The 27,405-nt window shown below is 36.0% G+C and overlaps 1 protein-coding gene across 11 annotated transcripts in view; it reads right to left on the bottom strand.

Annotated features, from left to right (window-relative positions):
* The window catches only part of SOX6 (SRY-box transcription factor 6), a 622,190-nt gene that overhangs the window by 184,816 nt on the left and 409,969 nt on the right, over positions 1 to 27,405 (bottom strand). For all 11 annotated transcript variants that reach the window (XM_073216253.1, XM_073216252.1, XM_073216255.1 and 8 more), the window contains 2 exons: positions 11,885 to 12,057; positions 8,997 to 9,065 (listed from right to left, as the gene is read on the bottom strand). In XM_073216253.1, the coding sequence (XP_073072354.1) occupies positions 8,997 to 9,065; positions 11,885 to 12,057 (242 nt within the window). The remainder of the gene's footprint in view (positions 1 to 8,996; positions 9,066 to 11,884; positions 12,058 to 27,405) is intronic.

Below are 27,405 nucleotides of genomic sequence, written 5' to 3' on the forward strand. Positions count from 1 at the left end.
GGCATACACAAGATTTATATTAACAACTTTATTTTAAACAAGAATGACTTTTGCATTTTGTGCTGCTACATCACATAACTTCATCTGTTAAAAAAAAAAGCTATAAAATAAATTGGAAAGGTTCATTTACTATCCCTCTACCTTCACAAGCACTATTGATCTAATAGAAAAGCCCATTTTAGTGTGAAAGGTGAGAATTTGACCCTATTTTCCAGAATAAAATGCCACTCACCCTTCTACACAATCTCCACACAACTCTAATTCTCGGTCAACCATTTCTGAGTGCCTGATAAACAAACCTTACTCTCCTCTCACTGACAATTGAAATAACTCTCATTTGGCAGCCAGAGAAAATTGTTATTCTTTCTTTTCCTCTAGATTATCATGGTGATAATAATTGATTAAAGTGTATCCACACTGATTATCCTATATTCACATCACTAATCTGTGGATTGTAACTATGCATGTGCATACAGATACGAACATGCTTATAAATGCAGATACAAAAGACGTACAAGTATGTTTCTTTATAAGGAACTCTGAAATTATTCCTACACCTAATATACAAGAACAACAGCAGTAATAATAGCAATAGATACTTTGCATTGCTAGGGGCTTTATATGATGATCTCTAATCACACAACTAGTAAAGTACTATCATTATCCATCTTTTAGGAATTAGTAAATGCAGGCTTAGAGACATTAAAGAACTTGTCTCATAGTCAGTAAGTAGCAAAACAATTCACAGAGCTAATAAGCAGTAGAACTGGAATTTAAATCTTGATTTGTTTATCTCCAGTACTTGTGGGGGTTCTACGAAAAATTTAAATTACGTACACTCTGAAACAACACCTTATTCACTATACCTTCTACTTACATGCACAAATCTAGCTTAAAAGTGCATTTGGATTCATACATTCCTCATATATGTCAAGATATAGTCAATTTCACAGAGAACTTTAAAAAAAACACATATAAGAATAACAAATTGATTCATTGGATCCAATTCACTCTGTTTAGATAATTGAAGGCAAATGGCATCAGATAATTTATGTTCTAAAAATTTTTTTCTTATTATGAAAGACTATGCTTCATTTTTATTTTAAATACCTCCTCCAAAGGCACAAATATTCTATCAATACATTCCTGTCTTGCTAATAAAACCACATACAAATGAAAATCAAATTATTAGAACCGAATATAGTAAAATTGTTTAAACCATGATCCATTATAAGCTTTCTAGCTATTAAGTAAAATAGCTGCAACCAAAGTCAAAATTGTATTTCAACTGCTCAAGAGTTATTTGTTTAAACTATGACCCAACTCTCAATCTATCAATCAATAAATAGATAGATAGGTAAATAGATAATTTTGAGATCACATTTAATCATTTAATCTGCATTATACTGTATAAAGCAGTATTTCTCAATCTTGATTGCCACCTAGAATCATCTAAAGAGCTTTTGACTGTCTCCATCAAGAACTGTACCCCAGACCAATTAAGTTAGAATCTCTGGGGCAGAACCCAAGCATTAGTATTTTTAAAATGCTTCTAAGAGATTACAAGTTACAACCAAGGTTGAAAACCACTGGCATCAAATGCTGTCACTTACTACTCACTTGCGTTAGCTGGAGAAAGTAGCAGTAAAACAAAGGTATTGACATTAAAGGTGACTGATCCTCAACACAGAGACATATCACTTTAAAGCTACCAGGAAGTAATATAATTAACTATGTAAGAAGTTTATATGTAAATACCAAAATAATCACTCAGTTTTGAATACATTTCATACTATATTACAAAAAAATTCCCATCTTCTTTTTGTGGGCTTTTTAAGATCTCTTCCCTTGTGAGTATACGCTCACAGTTGCAGGAGTTCTGGGACATAAATTGGTTCTAACAGCAATTCTTCAATTTTTTTTCACTTAAAGATAAGGATAATGTAATGAGATTTTAGATGTTACATATTATTATACACATTTTACAAACTAGGAAACAAAAGTGCACAAGACCCGTTCAAGTAACAAATAAGGGCAAATTGAAACACAACCTGGAATGCTGGAAACAGTACTAGACTAGGAGTGAAGAAGGTTGGGTTTCACTCATGGCTCTGACAATATTGAGCTTTTTAAGCTTGGACAAGTCTGGTCTGTGCCTCAGTTTCCTTGTGTAAAGTAAAGGATTGGGACTAGAGATAGAGTTCCAAAGAAATATCAAAGAAAAACAAAAGTGGGAAATTACATATATTTGGGAATTTATTACCAAATAAAACTACTGGAACACAAACAAAGCACAAACCATCTATTATCACTTTTACTTCATAAAAGGAAAGGGCATCTTGATTCCAAAGAAAAAAAAAAAACATAATGCAAGAATTATTTTTAAGTATAGCTCATGATAAACCCACTACATTGTTCTCTTACAGGAATAGCTACCTACCCAACATGCATCAGAGAAAAAGAATCAAGAGTACCTCTAAATGATGTTTCCAAGTTTAACACTCTGTGAAAGTAGAAGCAGGGCAGAAAGGAACATTCAGTCTTAGTGAAGTGCTCATTCCATGCTTTCCTAAAATTCCATCATTAAAGAACTTCTGCCATATACAAGTACCCAATTATTATTTGCTTAAGGTTTTTATTTAAATTGACTTATTGGATTTTATCAGCTTAAATAAACTTATTTCAAAAGGAAATTTTATATCACTACCACAAATAGAAAATTAAAATAACCTGTCATAAATAGAAAATAACCAGATAACCATGAAATGAAAGTTTTTGTTTTTATTTAACTTCTAGCTACACTATGGCCTTGAAAGGTTCTGAAACTAAGAGGATCTGTCTCTCTTTTCCTCTCTGTCTCTCACAAAGAGAGATTAGCACATCCTAGAAAGGTATTAAAGACTAACACTAAACTGGGTCCTCAGTGTAATCAGAGAGATCAAGAAAAAAATAGAAAAGATATGCCTTCACCTTGGGGGACTGATGCAGTGTCATGTAATGCTACATCCTAACACCACCTGGATCATCTGTACACTTTGCCCCAGACCCTCCTGCCTCTGAAGAATTAAGTCACTTCTTTCATTAATCCCAGAAGGAAGCAGAGACTTTGCTTTCCCTGAATTTTTGTATCTCTGTTTTGAGGGAGAGCTGGGGAGTGGAGTCTGAGAGATAAATACAAGCAGATTAGATAGAGAAAGGAGGGTCACCTAGAGAGGGCTGGGGAAGCTAAAGAGAGTGCCTGACAAGCTTTGAGATTCACTATCAGGTTCTGGTCTGCTGAGGATGTCTGACATAAGGTCACATTTAGAAAACAGGTAGCAAGCTGATTAATAATTCCCTTAGTAGCTCATACGATCTGGCCAGGTAACACCTCTTCTTATTTCTAGATCCACTCCAACTTTAACAGTCTATGTGATTAATGCAGAGTTTCTAATCCACAATAAGAATTTATATTTTTAGCTGTGAAAGCCTTTGCTATTTATGAATTATAGCAGCTTTACCTATTCTTTATAATTCAGAAACTTCATTATTCAAATGTTTGAAGCAAACTATGGAGCATCTATCATTACTTAAAAAGTTAATCAGATTACATAAAAGAAATAATTAGATTTGCATTTTTATCTTGGTTTTAAACTCCCAAAGAAGATCACAACAGCCTGCCTGTAGGCAATTAAAACCGCATACAGCAGAGAAATAGAGGAGAGAGGGTCTGCTTTTCCTGGCTAATTCATGATTGAAGATAGAATTACAAAATATTTTAAGGGCTTGCTGAAGCTAAGGGCTGATCCTAGACTTCTAAGCTTTGTTTATAACCCTCATTTCATTGCAAGAGAGTATCAGATACATGTACAGTGCCAATAGAAGTATCAAATAACTTCCAATAGTTTTATTTGGTCCTGTACAGAGGTTGTTGGAAGGAGATCTGTTACCTGATCAATAACACACACAAAAAGGACTACTTGCTAGAGCCAAAACAGGAGCACTATAATTGCTTTTTGTTTATCAATGCTAAATACAATTACCAAAGATATACAGCATAGGACAGAAGGATTATGTGAGACTGGAAGGCTCCTGACTTTCAGTCTCTCTGTTGGCTGCTCAGCCATCTCCAAAAGACAATAAATGCAAGGTTCAGCTCTTAAAATTGGAGGTCAATTAGATACTTAATGATGAAGCATATCTTCAAATATATATATCTATTATTATTATCCTAGCAAAAAATTAATTAACCAGGCCATGCAGGCCATGGAGGATAATGTACAAAGTAATTATTTCTAATCTTTAGACAACTAGTTCACATAAAAAGGTAGTCCTTATTCTGCTCAGCAGATACTTGAATGCCTGTAGTTAATCATACTGAAGGAAACAAAAGTCAAGATTTATCTCCTTAAAAGGTGAGAGTACATCTCAAATTATTCTGTTTAATGGTAAGAACAATCACCTCCTTGCTGATAATATTGACATGATATTAACATTTCTTCTGGTTACCAGGCAGGAAAAAAAGAGAACACACATTTCACGGTGCCATACCACAGGATAAACCCACAGAAACATACAGAATACATGAAGAGCACACAGGGGATATTATCGTCCAAATATAAAACCCTATATATGAAAAATACTCCTGTACTCTTAAAAACAGAGTGAAGCTTTAGTGAAAAGACACATACTAAGCAGCATGTATTATAGCATTTAAAAGGGGAAGTTTTCAGATAAGACAAAGAGCATCTGCAAAGCAACTGCATTTGGTTCAGGCCCTCCACAGATTGAATTTGCCATCTACTGCATGTATTAGACGATTGTGGGAGGCAATCAATATTGTATATTAATCATAAAGATTGGTAATAATAAAGATTAACAAAAAGCTAAGAATTTCAAGTTTCACAGTTATGCCCAAAAAGGTATATGTGTATCAACTGACTAAATTACTGGCCATTGGCCAGGAAGCCAAATGCCCAAATAAATTCCCAATCAGTCAGTCTACTCTTAAGAGACTGCTGTTCAGTCAATGATGTGAGGACACTGCAGTATAGTATACAATACAAGCCACTTGAATAACTCTAAAACTGGGGACTGAAGAGACATTAATAATTAGATAACAGCATTCATGCCTGGAAAAGTAAGTTTTTCACAGATATTTTAATGAGCTAATGTCTCTTATAAAGATTGAATTCTAACAACAAAATACCATCATTAAATGTGTTCCTACTGACATGCTATTGAAACCAGTGAGTTTGGTATGTTGTGTTCATGAATAATATCTTCTCTAGATTCAAAAGCCATGACATAGTCAAGTAAGATCAGGTGAGTAAATATGAATAAATAAATAGGCTGGATCAAGAAATCAGGATTTAAAAATATTTTGTTCTGCTTAGACAAGACTTATATTTAATAGTTGATCAAAATACTGTAAATATGCTTTGCTATGTCCAATGGATAAAAAGTGAATTTTGTTTATTAGTCAACATAACTCATAAATAAAATGATTCAAAAGATTGGCTAAAATACTATAGTGTAATGGGTGGGAGAAGGAGGATGAAATTACTGAAGCATTCCCAACTCTAGGATTCATATTACATGATCTATTAGTTTTGCTTTCTGTAGACTTGATAAAAACTGCTATTTCAGTCCTGAAAATATCAAAAATATCTAACCTTTTCTGGGCTTCATATTGGGGGAATAACAGTATGTAACAAATTAGAGGGATCACCATTTTTCCCAAAGCACAGAGGGATTTGAATTCACTAAGCAAATAGCCTCCTAAAACATCTGTTCATATTAAAGCATTTTAATAATAACATTTAAAGTTTTTAACATGATTTTTCAAATGGTAGAATTTGACTCATCAAAAACATAAAAACATTAGTTTACAAAATCGTTTATCTTACCTCTTCAACATTGCTTACATGATCTTACAGGCATCTTTTAAAAATTTAGTTAGGATTTATCAAGGCAAAATTATGTTAAAAATCATATTCAAGAAAGAAAAATATATATAAATGCAACCATTTTTAACTACATATATAAACTTTTGAATGATTGCAAATAAAATAGGCATGGGGACTTTTACAATACTACCTTAATCATGCCTTTTCCTATCTCTAGTGAAAAATCCTTTTCAATTTGTGCAAACCATTCAGGTTTTCATTTGTTTCCATTATAATAGGCACAGATGTGTTTGTGCGTGGTTATTACAAGAGGTTAGAGACTCTTCTCTTTCTTCCTATTACAGTTTGCAAATACCAAAACAACAACACTAACTCAGAAGTCAGCATTCTCAACTAAAAAAATAATCTTGAATGTAACCACCTGATATTCATGCCCCATCTGATTGCCATGACTGAATCTTGGTGGCCATGTTAGCTAGTAGGTTCTAAGGCTCGATTTAAAAAGAATAAAAAAGGTCAAACTTGCTCAGATTGTTTATTTATTCATTTGTTTTCAGAAGAGAAGTTAGGTTTTGTATTAATCATCTTATTTTACTCTTTGTTCTGTTTTGTTTTCATAAGGGAGAATACTTCTTTCATGATAGAAAAATGTTTAGAGTGTTTCTTACATCTTGTATTTTGCTCAAAAAATATATTAAAATTAGCCCAACAATAATTTCTCCCCTAAATCTGATCACTTCTATGGCTAGTCAAAAACCATATTTGAAAATACAGTTAATCCATTCCCTTTCCAAAAAAATAACTAAAAGGCTGCATATCAAATACCTTTTTTCTAAGTGTCAGAGATGAAGATGTTTTTGTGTAAGGAGTGTTTTTCAGCATTTGAAAAATTCTTTGAATGGTCTCATACTGATAAGATAAATACTGACAAGATATGCAATGAAGCAGTAGCTTAGTACAGAACGAACTGTAAATAGAGGTTATTGCTTCCTCTTAATTTTAAAAATATGAATTCCTGTTACAAGGAATCTTATATATCTAAAATGAATATAACTCTGACACTTTGAATCTATGATTTTATAATTTATACTGCTGATGTCAAGTGCTGATGAGCTTCAACTTTTTAAAATTTAAACAATGAGAAATACCTACAAATTTTAAAAACAATTAAACTTCCATTAGAAACTTGAAAAAACAATTTTCCTATCTTCTCAAATTGAACATCCTGATGAATAATATTTTAAGATCATGTTCTATAATTTCCTGAAAAAGATATCAGTTTCGTGTAGTCAATTTATAACTATAAAATCATATATAATCAATAAAATACTAGTGATACTCCATAAAAATACTCTGAACTGATTCAGTTCCTATTCATCTGAGATTCTCAGTACCACAGGCAAACATCAATTATGAGAGCCAGTTAATACAAACAACATTGGACTAAGAAGTGAAATATATTCAAAATAAACAAAGAAGTAAATAATAAATAGGCAGTAAAAACATTAACAAGTAACTGATATGGGAACATCTCAGGGAATGTCTCCATTCCTGCTCTGCGAATAGCAGAAACAGAGAGAATCAGATGATCAGGTTATTTAACACCTCCTGAGTTCTTAGAAGGAATCTAGAGAAATACATAGGAAGCCACAGGCTAAAAATCTTGACCTTAGCAGTAGGAGACACACTGAAAATTCTAATAAGGGCAGAACAAGGGACCACCTGGACAGTTATTTAATTAAGGATCTCAGCATGAGTCATAAAAGAGATATCAAGATGAGAAATTATTCCAAGATTTAATCATAAAGGCTGTCAAAAATGCCAAAGACATTCCTTCTCCTCTATATTTGGACTCCTTATTTTGAAACATATAGACTTGAGTACAGAATATAGAATCAGAACTAATTAACAACAACACTGGTTAAAACCTCCTAGTGAAGAAAGCTGGACAAATCAAATTCGGTACAGGTACTTCTCTAGGCACCAGGCTGGCATTTTAAATGCAATGACTACTACCTGGAAAACTGTGATTAACAAAATGAAGCAAGGCTCTAAGTTAAAGTCACGAGCTTCATCAATGAGATAGGAGATTAGAGTGGGCTGCAACTTCAAGTGATCGATTTTTTAGAAATACAGGAAGGTGTAGTATTAACCTCAAGGAAAGGAATAAAATAATTTATTAGCATATACTGCCCCAACTAGGTTGATCCCAGAGGTTAGAAAATATCCACAGCAACCAAGAGAAACCACAGAGGCTGTGGTGGGTACAAATAACTCTGGGAGCATTATTCCTGAGGATTTATCACCAGACAACCAGTTCCTTATTCTATGGCTTTCTAGAAATCATATTCCTATATTTCTATCAAAACATGGAGACCAATTCCCATTACTAACTCAAACAGCTGTTAGTTGAATTAACCATCAAGTATCTAAAGGGATAACAGATATCAGAATTCTTTCCTAGACCACTGTAATTATGATCTGTATATTGTTGCCCTGTCACAACATAAAAGGGAATTTCTAAATTGCGTTACAATTATTCAGAAGCAAGTTGTTATTCCTTTCTAGACTATTAGCTCCCTGAAGACAATTACTCATCAGTCTTTCTATTCCCTTCAGCGCCTAGCAGAAATGTAGTTAATATTTGTTAAAGAACAAATTAATTACCACCAGCCTTCTCCCAGGTCACAAGATTCTTCTCGTAACTGGCCCAGTCAGATAGTCCTAACAAGCAAGTAGAGATAAGCTTCTCCCCGTGATACTATTAAATAATAAAACACAGAGCAGAAAATGGTTTGTGGCAATAAAGATAGCCTGTGTATGCTACTATTGAATCTCCTAGGTCCCACTAGGTTGTGTTAAATAAATGGCAGAAGGAAAAAAAGATAAAGTTTTCTCTGCTTACACGTCCCGCCAGGAAACAATGTTCCGATCACCACCTGGTCGGTACTTCCTACATCCACTTACACGATTGCATACAACGTCCTTGAACGACAGCCCTGTTGGTGTTGTTTATAAGAGAGGGGTGCATTCGCAGCGTCTTAAATTCCGTTTTCAGGGAGGAAGGTATCTGAGCATACTCAGGCGAGAGTAATAAAACACACCGACCTGGATCTGCTGCTGCAGGAGATTGATTTTGTGCTGCTGTTGCAGAAGTTGCTGCTGTTGTCTTGCAATCTATCGGAAACAAAGTTTCATTAAGTTAAAATGAAAGGCTTACACCTCTGCCATTACCTCAGGCATCTCTCCTGGCGTTACAAGAGCACCTTGCTACACTTCTGTGAAAGAGTTCCCGTAAAAGGCAGGCTCCAAAAGTTGGAGAAAAAGAAAAATTTCAAATAGGTGCCATCTCTGCTTACCTCTGAATCATTATCTGTAGGCAAAAACTGCTCCTTGTATTACATGTGTGAGCAATCCATCTACACCTGCACTGGGCATCTGGAAACAATGGGAGTTTGGGGAATCTGCCCTTGGGGAATAAGGACAAGAAAACTCTGGCTATGTCCTTCTCCCCAAGAGCTTAATTGGGATGTAAAAAGTAAAATCTAAGCAGAGACAGGAAAGAACTCTCTATTACTTACGGTCCACTTTGGTTGAAACCTTTTCTGATGTAAAGACTTTCAGAACTGATTAACACTTACAGATACTGTTGAGGGAGTGCCAAAATACCACAGCAAAAAGTTAAAAATCTTTCTTTTTTATGTCATATGTGATGCATAAAGCATTTTTAAAAACAAACAAAATTTAATATTTATCCACTTATCTTTTTGAGGGTAATGTGTTAATTTTACAGTTCAGAATCCACATAGAAGTTTTATATTCCCTTGCTTCACCCAACAATTAAATTTAACATGTTAACAACATCATCTAGTCTATAAAAAGAAATATTAAACACTTAACGCAAGACCTATTGAGGACTGAATCTGCCCCTCAGGAGAGCAAACAAATTCTTCAGGATAATGGTGTTTGCTATAAAACATTAGTCAGACATCAGGCTGCTTATTGCCTGAAAAGCTGAGCTGCTACAGCTTAAAGCCCAGGGTGATGCCCCTTAGTGAGAATACACTCATTCCCAGCCTAGAAAGCAGAGAGAAAAGTGGCCAGAGAGCACTTAGAGAGACTTGGTTAATGGTGTCCTTTAGGCAAGACTTATGAGTTTTTTTGCTTCCTATTTCTTCTATTTGCAAAAGCCAGTGTTCTAGAATGGGCAATGCTGGAAGTGGAAATGAGTATGGATTAGCCTCCAAAAGTATACTTCCTGAATCTTTTTGATGCTTTAGCTTAGATCAGAGGGAAACACCCAAATCACATTTCATTCAGCAGATGACAAAAGAGCAGGATGCTCCCAAATATTGCCTTACGGTTTCTGGTGCTGACTGGCTCATACTAGAGGTCATGATAAAGCTACCCTAACATAGGCTACCATTTGAGAAATGGACCACGCCTCCCCCAAACTTTATAAGCAAAATGGAAACAGAAATTAATCAGGTGGGAAAGGCCCACTCAGCTTGCAAAACCATTCAAATCAGAAGTGGACAATTCACTCTGCAACTCTAGGTTTCTCTTTAAGCTGGATTCTCTGAATATTTATTTCCTCTTAGCAAACCAGTGAAACACCACTAGGCATCTAATATTGATGGTTCCTCCTAAATGATAAAGTGCTGCATAGAAATGCATCCAAAACACCACAGTGCAATTACTATCAACCACTCTAGATGTATGGGTTTGACACAGTAAAGTATGGTACATAAGCACCATGTGGCTCAAATTCTGATTTTTATTTGCCAATCGGTTGAGCTACATGCTCGCTTCATTGAGCATGACAACCTAGTTTTAAGTGTCATTTAATTTTCATTTTGAAATATAATTACAAAGTGTTCACTGTAAGATATCACTCGTCTGCAAATGTGTCAAGATTAATTTGTGCTAGCTTATTCACAAGTGTCAATAGTTAATTACTGTGTCATCTCTGGATGGCTAAATGACATTCTAACTTCTGATTTTTTACAGTGTTCCTTTATGTTATTTTCCATTAGGGGCTGAGTCCATATTCCTACATGTGGGCAAATATTCAAGCATATAAAACACCAGACGTCACAACTCATTAAAATCAACAGAGCATATATTGCTCTATATACCTCTATAAAATACGTTTAACTGAAAAGATAATTCCAGTAATAATGTCAGATTCCTAAAAACTGCCCATTAATTTGGATTTGTCTGATCTAAAGCATCAGGGACTACTCTATAGGATCATTGTTGTTAGATTAATGCTCTCTTTTGAGACAGGAAAACATTTGGCAAAGTGACTTTTTTTAAAAAGATACATTAAACTTTCCTATTTTTTTCCTCACTTCTAAATCAATGAAGTCAAATTCTTATAGTATCCATGTGCTAATTTGTTTTCAATGATTTACCTCTACTATAAATAGAATGACCATATAATTTATCATCCAAAGCAAGACAAGTTTTTGAGTGGAAAGGGTGGTTATTAATAATTACTCTGGAAAACAGGTATTAACTGGAGCTATTCTGAGAAAACTGAGACCTCTGGTCATCCTAGCTTTAAAGTTAGAGAAAATCACTGGACCAGTGAGCTGAAAGATCCTCAACGTCTTTCTAGACTAGGGTACTCTTTTTCTGGATGAGAAAAGTAAGGCCCAGAGAGAAGCAACTTACTCATGGCTAAGCTACACTGGGAATGCATGTGATGCCTTTGTGAATAAGTATACTGGAGGAATTACTCAAATCTAAATGTTCTGTAACAGCGTTGTCATTTCAGTTACGCCTAGTTGCTATGACGCCTTTGTTCTCCACATATCCCCACAGTATTCTTGAAGACACTGTATTTCCTAAAGAATTTTTTCTTTCTTTTCTTTTCTTCTCTCTTTTTTTTTTTAGGAGCACTTATGACAAATAAACCAATCAATGTGATTACTCGCTGAGTTTGTCACATTCTACATCTCCAGTTCATCAGCTCCTTGTGAAGGGCTCACCTGTTCTTGCTGTTGGCGAGCAAGGTCCATTTGCTGCCGTTGTTTCTCAATTTGTGAAGCTGCCAGTTTTTTCTGCTCGTCATGGGCTGCCAGGAGCTGCTCCCGTAAACTGATCAGCTGGGTAATCATGGTAGAGAGCTGCCGTTCTTTTTCCGCCAGGCTCTCAGGTGTACCTAAAATGGAAGCAAGAAGATAACTCACAAGTTTGAGAAAAGTTTCAATGATTGGGGAAAGGGTGGGGATGTACCCTTGGGGAAATGGTGGGGGTGTAGAAAGGAACTACCGATAGTAACTGGAGGTCATTGTAAATACAGGAACACTACTGTATCAATGGAATGAACCCTAGGGTTAGTCATTAGCCAGGAAAAAGTCACCAGAAAAATTCCCACTCATTCTCCCCTCTGTTTTTTTTAAACAAACAGTAAAAAACAGCAGAACCTCATTCTCTCCCTTTTACCACACTTCCTCCCCCCACTTCTGCCCCAAATCTATCTGATCAAGCTAGGAAACCTATGATATTTAGTACAAAGATTAGAAACTAAGGGTTGTATTAATATTTTATAATCACCTCTACCCTCAATGACTAACACAGGATGTAGGACATAGTAGGTGCTTAATAAAGTTATTTACAGAATTTTCTGATCATTGCCCTCATGAAGTTTTTCTATGTGCAAAGATCTGTCTCTGAAGCTCAGAAGTCAGAGGTCACTCTCTCGGCCATGGAATGAGCTCTGCAGAAAGAGAGGAAAAAAAGGAACTGCCTTGCTTCAGGTAAGAAAGGGTTGAATCTGAGGTGGGTTTTTTTTTCCTATGAGGGAATCAAGCTAAAGTTCCCAAGTTCATACCCTTAAAGGCAACAGAATTGCTTGGGGCTCCCTCACCCCTTTATCATTTGTCATTCTCCCAAGGGAAAAACATATTTGAGGTTGAAAAGGTTATGCATAAGGATGTGCTGTTTAATAAATATGATGTTGCTGAACACTTACGGTATGCACTAATGGTGTTGAACAGTTTTTTTATGAGCAAATTGCACAGCTCTCCTAAGTGAAGGGTACAGAATTCTTTTGTGACTCTAAATTAGAGCATTTTACTGCAGCATAAGATAAGAATTTCAGCCCACTGTATTTGAACCACACAGGTTTCATTATGAAGAAATGATCTATGATTTGAAAGCTTTTCAGAAAGATGCCACCAGCTGTCAAAGGGGAAAAAGATTGCCAATTTTTGTATGTGTGGAAGAGACTTCCAATCTCCTTATGAAACTACCCTCATTCCTGCTGAGAAAGCACCAGAGCAATCAGAGAAACTAAAAATATTTTAATTAGGAATAGCCTATTTTCTGAGTGGCCCATGGAGAAAGGGATGCTGGCTAGCATTTGCTAGTATAGGATTCCCACAAGGTAACTAACGTCAGCAGAGAAGCTATGACATTTAGGATTACCTTCGAATTCTTAATGCCAATTCAAGACACAGATAGATAAATAAACAAACTGTCAATATATCCCATAGCCCTTAAAGATTCACTGTGCTGGAAGGTGGCCCAAAATCAAAATTCAAAGAAAATGAGATAGTGAGATGATGTTAAATGATGTATTCCACTGATAAGGGAACAAACTGTATCAAGGATAGGGACCAGCTATTGTTTTGCTACTGGAGTTTTTCTTTCATAATTTTAATTATTAACATTTTTTAAAAATTTTGAATCTAAATTTTTTTTAACTTTTAAAATTAATTTTCCTTTTTTAAATTTCAGCAGTAGGAATTTCATCTTGGTAAAAATGAACTTCTTAATGCAGAAACATTAAAATGCAAAAGCAGGTTCCCAGAGAGGATCATAAAATCTCTTCCCAAGCACAAGCTCAACTAAAGTATGTGTTAATACATATGGGAATGAGATGCCCAAAACAAGTATAATATGTATTTATTTACTCATTTCATTCATTTTTAATTAAAAAAACATTTCCTGAAGCAATGTGCCAGGTACTCTGTCAAGAGCTATGGATACTAATACCTTGACAAGAAAGAGCAGAGTTCCCTTTTCTCATGCGTTTTGCAATCTAAAGTGGGGAGACACTTTACTGAAATAATCATACATATAAATATAAGCTACAACTGAATAAGAATTACAGAGAAGACAGATATTGGGGGAAGGTTTAACCAAATTTGGAAGGCCCAAGTATAGGAAAGGTATGACTGAAAATGTAACAATTAACTGGAAGATGAATAGAGTTAAACTAGGCAGAGTTGTACGGTGGTCAAAGAGCTTTTCTGAAGGAGAAAACATAGGCAAAGGCCTAGAGGAAAGGGGGTGGGGAGTTTCAGTGTGTTCCAGAAGTTGAAAAAAGGTAGTAAAACTTAAGGAAAATAAAAGGGAACACAGTACCAGATAAAGTTAGAAAAGTAGAAAAAGTCCACACCATTCAGCTGCTATTAAAATTACTGAAATATTTTAAACAAAGTTATGATAATAGATAAATGGAGCATATGCACATTTTAGTGTATATATTTTTTGTAATATTCTGATCGTGTACTTTTCTTGTCATACTTATCTATATGAGGTGAGTTAAGAGAAAGCTTATTGGATACTGGAGAGTTTCTGTACCATAATACTTTGTTAATAAAGAAGAGCATTCATAGAGAACTTTGGGCATGGACCAACACAGGAGTTGTATCTGGCATTTAAATTCCCAATAAAGACTGGAAATTTTTCTGCTCTCCCAGGTTAAATGATGTCTTTTCAACAATCTCCAATATATTCCCTTTTCTCCTCTGCATAGGAAACAGAGAAGCTGAGAATAACACATAAATGACTTCTTAGCCTCTTCTGTTCAGGGTGAAGTCAACAGGTCTGTAATCTCATTGGTGCTTCCAATGTTAATTAGGCATGTGTAAGTATATCTGAATTTATGGAATATTATCATTTAAATGAATCTTCTTACAAATCAGCATGACATTCAAATTGTTTAATTGTAAAAATTCAGTGACACCTAAACAACATTTTCACTTAACTGAAAGATACATGTTTAAGAAAATAAGCTGGAGATCAATATTTTTAAACTGAAAATTTAGGCACTGATATAAGGCTGTTACTATATTTTCCTTAAATTTGAGGAGCACATATGTATTTTGAGAAGATATGAGTGGCATAACAGATGCAGTTGGAATGAAATGTAGTAATAAAACAAAGCTAAACTTCTAAAATCTAAAATTCCATTAGTCCCGTGGGGGTTCAAATTAAGAGAAATAAATTTACACTATACCATAACTTACATTCTTTAAATGTGTAGGCCAGCTTGTATGTGTGTGGTCATTTTTCTGTTCTGTACCTATTATACTTGTTTACATATAGTTCACATAAAAACTGTGGTGCTGGATTTTTCTTTTAATTAGCAGAAAATGTTTCTTCTGCTGCAATAAAAATAACATCAAGTCTGAATCACACTGACCAACCAACATACAAACACCAGGTATTTCATCTCAAAAAAATACTAGTTTAATTGAATATGAAACTTTGCCATGGCAAAGGAGTACAGAAAATCCCTGACTTATGATGGCTCAATTCAGAATTTTTCAACTTTATTATAGTACAAAAGCCATACCAATTCAGTAGAAACCATCCTTTAAATTTTGAATTTTTATCTTTTCCTGGACTAACACCATACACTACAATCCTGTCTCGTGATGCTGATCAGCAGCAGCAGCAAGCTACAACTCCCAGTCAGCCATGTGATTACAAGGATAACCAACTGATATACTTAAAATGATTTCATACCTACACAACCATTCTCTTCTTCACTTCTAGTACAGTACTTGATAAATTACATAAACGATTTAATACTTTGTTATGAAATAGGCTTTGTGGTAATTTAGAGATTCAATGTAATCCCTACCAAAATACCAATGATATTTTTCAATGAACTAGAGCAAATAATCCTAAAAGTTATATGGAACCATGGAAGACTCTGAATAGCCTAAGCTATCTAGAGAAAGAAGAACAAAGTTGGGGGTATCACGTTCTCTGACTTCAAGCTATACTACAAAGATACAGTAATAAAAAAAGTATGGTACTGGCACAAGAACAGACACACGGGTCAGTGATACAAAATAGCCCAGAAATAACCTACACATACATGGCCAATTAACATATGACAAAGGAGGCAAGAATATATAATGGGGAAAAGACAGTCTCTTCAATAAATGGTGTCGGGAAAACTGGAAAAGTACATGCAAGAGAATGAAACTGGACTACTAACTCCATACACAAAAGTAAACTCAAAATGGATTAAAGACCTATATCTAAGACATGAAACCATAAAACTCTTTGAAGAAAACAGGCAAAAATCTCAACATAAGCACAAGCAATTTTTTCCTGGACACATATCCTCAGGCAAGGGAAACAAAAAATAAAAATGAACAAGTGGACTACATCAAATTAAAAAGCCTTTGTACAGCACACCATCAACAGAACAAAAGGGCAACCTACAGTATGGGAGAATGTATTTGTAAACAATTTATCCAGTAAGGGGTTAGCATTCAAAATATATCAAGAACTCATACTCCTCAACATCAAAAAAACAAGTAACCCAATTAAAACCTGGGCAGAGGACCTGAAGAGACATTTTTCCAAAGAACAAATGTATATGGCCAATAGGCACAGGACAAAATGCTTCACATGGCTAATTATCAGGGAAATGCTAATCAAAACCACAATAAGATATCACCTCACACCAATCAGGTTGGCCACTATTCAAAAGGCAAGAAATAATAAGTGTTGGCAGGGATGTAGAGAAAAGGGAACTTTCCTATACTTTTTTGGGGAATGTAAATTAGAACAGCCACTGTGGAAAGCAGTGTGGAGTTTCCTCCAAAAAAACTAAAAATAGAAATACAACACAACCCCATAATCCCACTTCTAGAAAGTTACCTAAAGAAAACATAATCCCTGATTTGAAAAGATATATACACCTCTCTGTTTATTGCCACATTATTTACAATAGCCAAGATATGGAAGCAACCAAAATGTCCATCAATACATGAATGGATAAAGAAGCGGTAGTACATATACACAAAGGAATATTATTCAGCCATAAAAAGAAAGAAATCCTGCCATTTACAACATCATGGATGGACCTGGAGGGTATCATGCTAAGTGAAATAAGCCAGGCAGAGAGAGACAAATACCATATGATTTCACTTTATTTGTGGAATCTTAAAACAAAACAAAACAAAAATGAGCAAAACAGCAGTAGACTCAAGAGACACTGGGAAGTGACTAGTAGTTACCATTGGAGAGGGATTAAGGTAGAGAGGTGGGGAGGGGAAGGGGGATAAAGGGGCACAAAAATTCTCAATCATAATTTAAATTGGTCACAGGGATGGTAGTAAAGCAGGGAGAACATAGCCAATGATTCTGTAAAATCTTCCTATATTGATAGATAGTAACTACACTAGTTAGGATGAGGATTTAATAATGTGGGTAACTGGTGAGCCACCATGTTGTATACTTGAAACTGAATATCAATTTCAAATAAGAATTGTATATCAACTATACTTCACTGAAAAAAAAAGAAGAAGATCAAAGGAAAAATAAAAGATGTGGTATATATACATAATGGAGTATTATTCAGCCACAAAAAAGAAAGAAATCCTGACATTTGTGACAACATGGACAGACCTAGAAAGTATTATGCTAAGTGAAATGAGCTAGTCAGAGAAAGACAATTATATGATTTCACTTACATGTGGAATCTTAAAACTAAACTAAACAAAATGAACAAAATGCAATAGACTCATACACACTGAGACATGATGTAGTTACCATGGTGGAGGGGCTGGGGTAAGCTGGAGAAATAGGTGAAGGGGATAAAGAGGCACACACAAAAAAGCAGCATCTGAAAAAATAAATAAGTGGTTAATTTAAGAAAAAAAATTAAAAAGTAAAAAGTAAAACAGACTTCGTGTTAGGTGATTTGTACATTTGTGGCTAATTTATGTATTCTCAGCACGTTTAAGGTAGACTAGTAAGCTATAATGTTGGTTAAGTGTATTGAATGTATTTCAACTTTTTATATTTTCAACTTAAGAATGGGTTTATTAGGCTGTAACCCCATGGTTAGTAGAGGAAAATCTGTACCAAATGTTAGCATGGTTGAAAAAGTAGACAATTTAGGGGACATAGTGGGGCAACTTAAACACTGTCAGGCTATGGCAAGGAAGGCAAAAGTCTGCACAGAATGCTCTTATGAGGTAGTATAACTGTGCAGAACAGCTTGTCTTAAATTATGTATTGAAGTTTGATAAAATCAGTTTGGACAAAAAAACAGATCTGATCCTAAAGATCTACCCAGGCCAGCAGAGGTCATCAGTAGCTGCCTAACATCATCTGTTTCACATCCTTAAGGCTATCTTAAAACAATTCTCTAAAAAGCATTGCCAGAAAAGAGTCTCTCCCACACAAAACAGAGGTAGTTTCATAAATCGCTAAAAGGGAACCAGCAAGAAGAGCTTCTGTACACGGCTTCTGCACAAGTCAGCGTGCCTGCTTTTGTCCAATCTCACACAGTATGTGCCTGACACTCTCTGCTATAAACTGTTATCTGTTCTCCAACTCCAAACACCATGCAGCAGGTTTTTTTTTTCGATGGGGTCGTCTTTATCCCCAAACCACATCTGTCTTGAGTTTCTCTCAGATTAGTCAGGTGGATCAGTGCTCCCCAGGGCCTGCTCCAGCTGAAGTATTTTAATTTGACTAAACACCTGATTTATTTTATCTCTCCGATGAGAAAGGCAGTTTGTCTTAATAGAGCCTGTCAGCCCGCAGCCCCATTCACAGCAATTTACAGGCAGCCAGGGACGCTGGAAGAGAAGAGTGCCGTGATTCTGTATTTTCTCCTCTTCCAGAAAGCACCTAAAAGCAGCTATTCACTGCTACTGCATGTGGCATTTTAGAACTGAATTAGCTTTTTATTCAAGTAACTACACTTGTTGTGAATAGCTTATCTGTAAAATTGCTACATTCACTACTGATTTTATTAACCTTTGGCTCTATCACAAAATGGTCTTCAGTTAGGAAAGACCTTTAAAATTGACACATTTTTTTCTTAAGGGCCTTTATTCCAGTGACTTCAGATTTACTGAGTTTGATCCATTGAAATCTTTACCAGTTGTACTTAAAATTTTGAGTCTCAATAGGAAGTCAATAGTGCATAAATAAGGAAACACTTTTCAAAATGTAAATACGGCAGCTATTTCCCTCATCAAAAGTTTTCAAATACCATATTTCACTATAACAGTTTCAAAACTAGCCCTCTAGGCTCTTTTGGTCATAATCTGAAGAACTTGAAAAAAATTAACTAAAACAGACCTTTTTTTTTTTTTAACTTTACAAACTGTACTGATCCTTAGGCCCAAAAGCACCAGAGAAAATTCAAAACTGAGAATTTAGGTAAAATAATAAGAATTATAATAAATCCCTTCTTGAGATAAAGGAAAAAATACAATTAAAAGTCAAGTTTAAAGATTAGTTTAAAATCTTTTTTTTAACATCAGCTCACAAAAGTTTGTACCCCAGTCTACTAGTTAATTGTGCCCACATGGAATATACATAATTACAACCAGTGGAGCTAGAAATAAGACTGGGCATTGGGAAGTCACTAATGTCTCCACATCTGGACAAGGCAGCCACCTTGCAGAGCATTTAACTAAACAGAAATTTGCCTCACCTCACTTACAATATTCCCGTACCTGGGACTTTCACAATATCTAACTTTGAACCAGGTCACCCTCTCTATAGCTGTTCCCGGAAAGTGCAGCACTGCCATGTGGTGGTAACTACGTTCTTCTAATGAAAAACCCAGAAACAAACACACAATGGAAATAGAAACAGTGTTAAGAAACAGAGCTGAGGGAAAGAGGCAGGGTGGGTGAGGTAAGAGAGATGGAAGAGAGAGCATGCACAGAGACAGGGGAATTAAATCTTATAAATTTCTCTGTATGCTTTTTATCTTTTTTATGATTTTTTTTAATGACATGAAGGACAATGGTGGCTAAAACACAAGGTTTACCATGCCAAAAAAAACTAATACCAACAAATGGAATTATCTAGAAATGTGTCCTAAGAAATTTAAGTAAGACTCCTTCCTAATCACATTCTCCTTACTGAATCACACACTGGTGTAATAAACTTAATAGGACTTAACAGTGAAATTATATGAAGCCAGGTAACTAAAAGTGTCCATGTCTGGAACAATGCGGAGGGGTAGCAGTGACACTGGAGTGGGGTTCTGATGGAGATACACTTTTCCACATCAGTCCTAGGAAGATTAAAGCACTTAACAGTAATTCCACAGCATCAATCAAAGAATCCAGTCAACAATCCAGAAAGATTTTAAATTAAGTTGAAAAGAAAAGCTCTTAAGAGTTCGATTCCCTGGTCAGTTCTAATTTTTTTTTTAATGGACATTGTTTGAGAAGAAAGCCAAAGCACAATGCTAATCATAAAAGGAAACTGCATTTGATCTTTTCTGCCCACAGGTAACCTGGGTAAACTGCTGTGTCTCACACTGCAGCCTTCTCACATATCAGATGGGCTGTGATGTCCCCACTTCACAAGCACAGTCCATCATTTAACATTGGCTTTTTTGATATAGCCTTCTTTTAAATGTCACAAAATAGGGCAGCAAAAAGTCAACAAAAAATAAATAGGATAAGCTGAAGAGACTAACAATCTATCAGAAGTCCCTTGATAAAAGTTACTTTGTGGTGACTGCCTGAGAAGGAAACCCCTGTCCCAGTGTATGAGCAGCTCGTTTGAGTTCTGAATCCAACAGCAGTTTTAAAAGCTTTCCACTCTAAAGGGCCCCAGTGCATCATAAAGATAAAGGATTTCAGTACAAAACCACCACAAAGACCTCTATTATCTTATCAGTCTTTGGTTACAACAGCTGAACCAATATGACTCAATTCTGAATGACTTTTTTCAAAACAGCAAAATACTGGAATTTCTTTGTTTTTCATCAGTCAGCTATTGTCATTGCTCCCATATGTTACTATCCACTCCTTAGTAAATGAAAAGTTGATAAATGCAGTAATTGTGCCCTTGGGAATCACTTGGGGACTTCTACACAGGAAGTGTGGCTAATGGATTGAGGTACAGGCTCTTTTGGATTTTATGTTCTGTTTCTTTCACTGAATGTATGAGAATTTGTTGACAAATTAAAATGTATACAACTCTCATTTAAAATGTCATTAAAATCTACTGTGTACAAACAGGACAAGGATACTGAAAAACTTCCTAAATTAAGATCAAACTCTCCTATTTCAGGCACACTCACCTCTCCTTCAGCTTCCCCTCCTTATAGCTGCAAAAGGAAGTCTATTCCTGGTTCAACTGAGGTCTATTCATGTTGCAGATCCCAAAAGAGCAAGAACAATCCATGGAATTCTGCCATCTAGGCTCCTAACCTCACAGCTGGGCCTTCAACCCATTGTGCTTTTATTAACTCATCCTATTGGGATCCGGAAATGAAGGTATCCTGAAACATCTTCCCTTCTGTATAAGATAGGCTGCATTTACACTGCTATTCTCTATGATGCCAATTGACCAATGGCTACATCTCCATAGTTCACACATAAAAGCAGTAATTTCTGGCTTTCAGAAACAGAATTCCTTGGTCCTTTGGAGAAAAAAGCTATAAAATTATTTGTCTCAACATTGTGGAGAATTATTGGATTGGCTCTTTCTCTGGAAGCTCCATCAGAGTTAGGAGATAGGAAAGGAAGAATTAAGGAAAACAGACCTTATCTAACAAGACATTGTCTTAAAAGATTATGAATCTTAGTTAATCTTCACCCTAAATGTTGCATTGTTACTTTCATTTTACAGATGAAAAATTAAGTATTGAAAAGTAAGGAAATTTGACCAAATTAGAGCATTTGATTGGATTTGAATTCAAATCTTCTGATTCCTAATCCAAGGAAGCCTGGAGTCTAAGGGGGAATCTATCTTCCCTTGCCTCAGCTTTAGAATACATAGTACGGAATTTCTAAAAGTTAGGAGCAATGCTTAAGGGACCTAGAATTGCAATGCCATTAAGGCTTGGAAATACACAACTCTGTAAGGCTTTCTTTATACAATTAGAATTTTAAAAACTAGGGTAGGCAATAAGACAACTAAAAAGGAAAGTAAATTGAACCTTGACATTTTATAGATGTAAAAACAGATCTTAACATTAAGTGATATACTTGGAGTTATTCAGAAAATTGGCACCCAGCCTGGCAATCAGGACCCTCTGTTACGCTTACTCCACAAAGTCTCTTTCCCTAAGGAGTGTGTGTTCTCCTGGTTTCAAGCCCAAATAAAAAGATATGCAGAGCACAGCATTCCTGAACATTCCAGATACAGTATTTACAACACCCATTAAAGGCTGAGAAATACACTCAAATATTTGCATACATTAAAATGCTTTTGCCTTTGGGTGCAGTGGTCTGGTGCTAACCAAGAGGAAGTTACTTGGAGAAATCTAAGTGTGTCCAGCAAGATTGGAGGAAACTCAGATACAACCAAGGCTTAGAACAGCTGCCTATACAAATGACCTTGCCCATTTCTAGAGTGTGTTTACAACTTGTTGAATATACATCAGGAGAATCACTGCCCTTGCCCAATATGCCTCATTGTATAATAATAATAATTGCTTAAACTAATATAGCGATTGATTTGTGCTAGTTAGGTTAGAGCTCTATATATATATTAACTCATTTATTCTACACAACAATCTACTACAGTAGGTCATACTACTAGCCCCATGTTCAAGATGAGAAACTGAAGCATAAAACAGTCAAGCATTTTGCCTAAGTCCTAAACTACTAAATCAAGTATCTAAGATTCAAAGTCAGACAGTTCAGCCACAGTTTGTCCTTTTAACCACTAGGATAAATGGAGAATGGGACTCCTAAATGATCCACCTTCAAAACTACTTGACTCAGCAAAGTAGTGGAAATTCTTATAATCTGTTTTTTGAGGTTATTTTTTTTTTGAGAGGGAATCTCTCATATTTATTGATCAAATGGTTGTTAACAACAATAAAATTCTGTATAGGGGGGTCAATGCTCAATGTACAATCATTAATCCATCTCAAGCCTAATTCTTGTCAGTCTCCAATCTTCTGAAGCATAACGAACAAGTTCTTACATGGTGAACGAATTCTTACATAGTGAATAAATTCTTACATGGTGAACAGTACAAGGGCATTCATCACAGAAACTTTCAGTTTTGATCATGCATTATGAACTATAAACAATCAGGTCAAATATGAATATTCGTTTGATTTTTATACTTGATTTATATGTGGATCCCACATTTCTCCCTTTATTATTATTATTATTTTTATTTTTAATAAAATGCTGAAGTGGTAGGTAGATGCAAGATAAAGGTAGGAGACATAGTTTAGTGCTGTAAGAGGGCAAATGTAGATGATCAGGTGTGTGCCTATGGACTAAGTATTAATCCAAGCTAGACAAGGTCAGCAAAACATCCACAGATACAGAAGATTTCTCTCCAAACAGGGGGGGTGGGGTTCTGAGCCGCATCTCTGTTGATCCCCAATTTCTCACCTGATGGCCCCCCTGCGACTGTGCCTGCCTTAGGTTGTTCCTCCCTTGAGGAATCTTACCCGTCTCTGGCTAACCAGTCATCTTCCAGGGCCATACAGGGAAATGTAAAGTTGGTAAGTGAGAGAGAAGCCATATTGTTTGAAAAGGTTAGCTTTTTACTTCTTTGCAGATTTATGCCCTGTGGCTTCTATGCCCAGCACTTGTCTCGAGGTATCTTTACCACCTGGAGGAATTATGATACTCGATAAATTCGATATGAGGCACGAATTCTATTTAAGGGTTGTAATTAGGAAGGAAGAAGAAAAGCTATAGAGGTAGCATATGGAAGAAAACATGGGAGGATTGATTATTTCTTTGACATATCTTCTTGTAGAGTACCTTAAGCATGTATAGGTTTTAAACTACCAACTAATTTGCGCTCACATATTAACATAATAGGAATATGGTGACATAAACAAAGCAAATCTATAATTACCATCCATCTCCAGTAGAGCCAAGAAAACCAATTAGGCACCCTAGGCATTTGTGAAAATTTGTCTATGATATGATGGATATTGTCCAACTGTACTTGAACAGTCTGAGAGAAATCAGACAAATTAAAGCAGCCCATTTCTGGGATCTGTTCACATCCCGTATGTTCTTTTAACCATAGATAGTCTATAGTCATAAGATTTTGGAGTGCTACAACTTGCACCCCTCCCAACTCCTAGTTGAGTTCCAACAGTACAGATCCGGTCAAATTCGTTGTCTCACTGTATGCACATGCCAGCCTAGACATCTCCCTCCCCATTCCAATGACAAGTCCAGGAAACAGTGGGGTGGATGCAGCCACAACCACAGCATCGCCCAGATCCCTGTGGAGGCTTTTTGATGATCATCCCTCTGGCACAAGTCCTCCAGAGAGTGCTGATGCCGGAAGCTCCTCCTCATATAGTATCTTAGTTCATTTTCTGGGTATCCAAGCTAGGCCTTGATCTTCTGCATAGAAACAAACAGACCCTTTGCCCACACTTTGACATGCCCTCTATACCACTGTGCAGAACTCATTGGAGGTCAGCACACAGGAACTGCTTTTTTTTTTCTTTATTAAGAGAAAGGAATATTATCAGAAAAGAGTACCTCCATAGCTGATCATCCGACACCCTTTAAGTGATCAACATTAAGGATATTTAAAGCATGCGTTGATCTTTGATTTACCAATAGTTTTATCCTATCAAGGAGTAATCCCCCTTTTCTTTCTTTCTTTCTTTCTGTTTTTTTTTTTAATCTTTAATCTACACTTACATGAAGAATACTATGTTTACTATGCTCTCCCCTATATCAGGTCCCCCCTAACAACCACATTACGGTTACTGTCCATCAGCTTAGCAAAATGTTATAGAATCACTACTTGTCCTCTCTGTGTTGTACAGCCCACCCTCCCCTTTCTCCCTCCCCCCCATGCATGCTAATCTTAATACCCTCCTTCTTCTTCTCCCCCCTTATCCCTCCCTGCCCACCCATCCTCCCCAGTTCCTTTCCCTTTGGTACCTGTTAGTCCATTTTTGGGTTCTGTAATTCCGCTGCTGTTTTGTTCCTTCAGTTTTTCCTTTGTTCTTATACTCCTCAGATGAGTGAAATCATTTGGTATTTCTCTTTCTCTGCTTGGCTTATTTCACTGAGCATAATACTCTCCAGCTCCATCCATGTTGCTGCAAATGGTTGGATTTTTCCACTTCTTATAGCTGACTAGTATTCCATGTGTATATGTACCACATCTTCTTTATCCATTCATCTACCGATGGACATTTAGGTTGCTTCCAATTCTTGGCTATTGTAAATAGTGCTGCGATAAACATAGGGGTGCATCTGTCTTTCTCAAACTTGATTGCTGCGTTCTTAGGGTAAATTCCTAGGAGTGGAATTCCTGGGTCAAATGGTAGGTCTGTTTTGAGCATTTTGATGAACCTCCATACTGCTTTCCACAATGGTTGAACTAATTTACATTCCCACCAGCAGTGTAGGAGGGTTCCCCTTTCTCCACAGCCTCGCCAACATTTGTTGTTGTTTGCCTTTTGGATGGCAGCTATCCTTACTGGTGTGAGGTGATACCTCATTGTAGTTTTAATTTGCATTTCTCTGATAATTAGTGATGTGGAGCATCTTTTCATGTGTCTGTTGGCCATCTGTATTTCTTTTTTAAAGAACTGTCTGTTCAGTTCCTCTGCCCATTTTTTAATTCGGTTATTTGTTTTTTGTTTGTTGAGGCATGTGAGCTCTTTATATATTCTGGACGTCAAGCCTTTATCGGATCTGTCATTTTCAAATATATTCTCCCATACTGTAGGGTTCCTTTTTGTTCTATTGATGGTGTCTTTCGCTGTACAGAAGCTTTTCAGCTTAATGTAGTCCCACTTGCTCATTTTTGCTGTTGTTTTCCTTGCCGGGAAGATATGTTCAAGAAGAGATCACTCATGTTTATGTCTAAGAGGTTTTTGCCTATGTTTTTTTCCAAGAGTTTAATGGTTTCATGACTTACATTCAGGTCTTTGATCCATTTTGAGTTTACCTTTGTATATGGGGTTAGACAATGGTCCAGTTTCATTCTCCTACATGTAGCTGTCCAGTTTTGCCAGCACCATCTGTTGAAGAGACTGTCATTTTTGCCATTGTATGTCCATGGCTCCTTTATCAAATATTAATTGACCATATATGTTTGGGTTAATTTCTGGAGTCTCTAATCTGTTCCACTGGTCTGTGGCTCTGTTCTTGTGCCAGTACCAAATTGTCTTGATTACTATGGCTTTGTAGTAGAGCTTGAAGTTGGGGAGTGAGATCCCCCCTACTGAGTTTATTTTTTTAATCCAATGTTTCCTGAGGTCCTTACTAAATGAAAGAATTTACTGAAGGAAATATCTGTGATACCCAATGTTCTTTCAGATAGCTCAACTCACCAACACAAATCCTATTGACATTTTGAGTCTAATTCACAAATATCTACCATTGTTTGTAGTCATCTTTCATTAGTAATCTAATCTCTCACTCTCTCTGTCTACTGATCTTATTTCCTCCAAATTCTAAGCTCCTGGTACTGAGAACCCTCCAGCCGAGATTCCTAGGTTTAACTCCACTGAACCCAGTATGCAAACCTGGTCTATCAAATACTGGAATTTTGGTTTTCCCTGACAAATTGATTTAGCTGGTTCTCTGGTTTTAGTGGCATTTTTGGTCCCCCAAGAATTCCCCAATTTCAGATCTGTCCCCCATTACTTGATCAGCAACCTAGATAGCCCAATTCTAATTCTTAAGTGCCCATAGAAATAACTGCAAAAGGAATTACAGTGGGTTGGCCAACTCATTTACCTGTCCTTATGCCACAAAAGCTTTTTAGGAGGATATTTTTAAAAAGCATACTTTAAACAATGAAATCTAGTCTTTGGTTAAATCTCAAAAGTTGGAAGAATGACTGTGACTGTGTCACTATACACTGACCCAGATCAGTGTCTTCCAACATTTTTAAATTTATGACTCCTACCCAGCTTTCTCACTCTATATTTTATACACTTCCACTGGTCAAGAGGATTTTGTTCAGCTGATTCACTTTCTATAGTTTAAGAAAATAATTGATGTAATGAATAAGCTTTTATATGCTACAAGCAACCTCATTTGAGATTTCTGCTTTCCTTGATATTTAAGTTAAATGGGTATTTGCAAGCTTTTTTCTTTTATAAATACAAGTTTCGAACAAAGTTGGAAAATTTTAGAAGGCTCACTGACTTTATAAAAACATTGCATTCTGACCATTTTATTGACACATCCATATCATATCTCTTCAGCTCTTTCAAAGATGTTGGTATGACTGTTAGTGGAAATGTAAACTGGTGCAGCCACTGTGGAAAGCAGTATGGAGGTTCCTCAAAATACTAAAAATA

Source organism: Manis javanica, chromosome 11 (genome assembly GCF_040802235.1).
Source record: "Manis javanica isolate MJ-LG chromosome 11, MJ_LKY, whole genome shotgun sequence".
Lineage (NCBI taxonomy): Eukaryota > Metazoa > Chordata > Mammalia > Pholidota > Manidae > Manis > Manis javanica.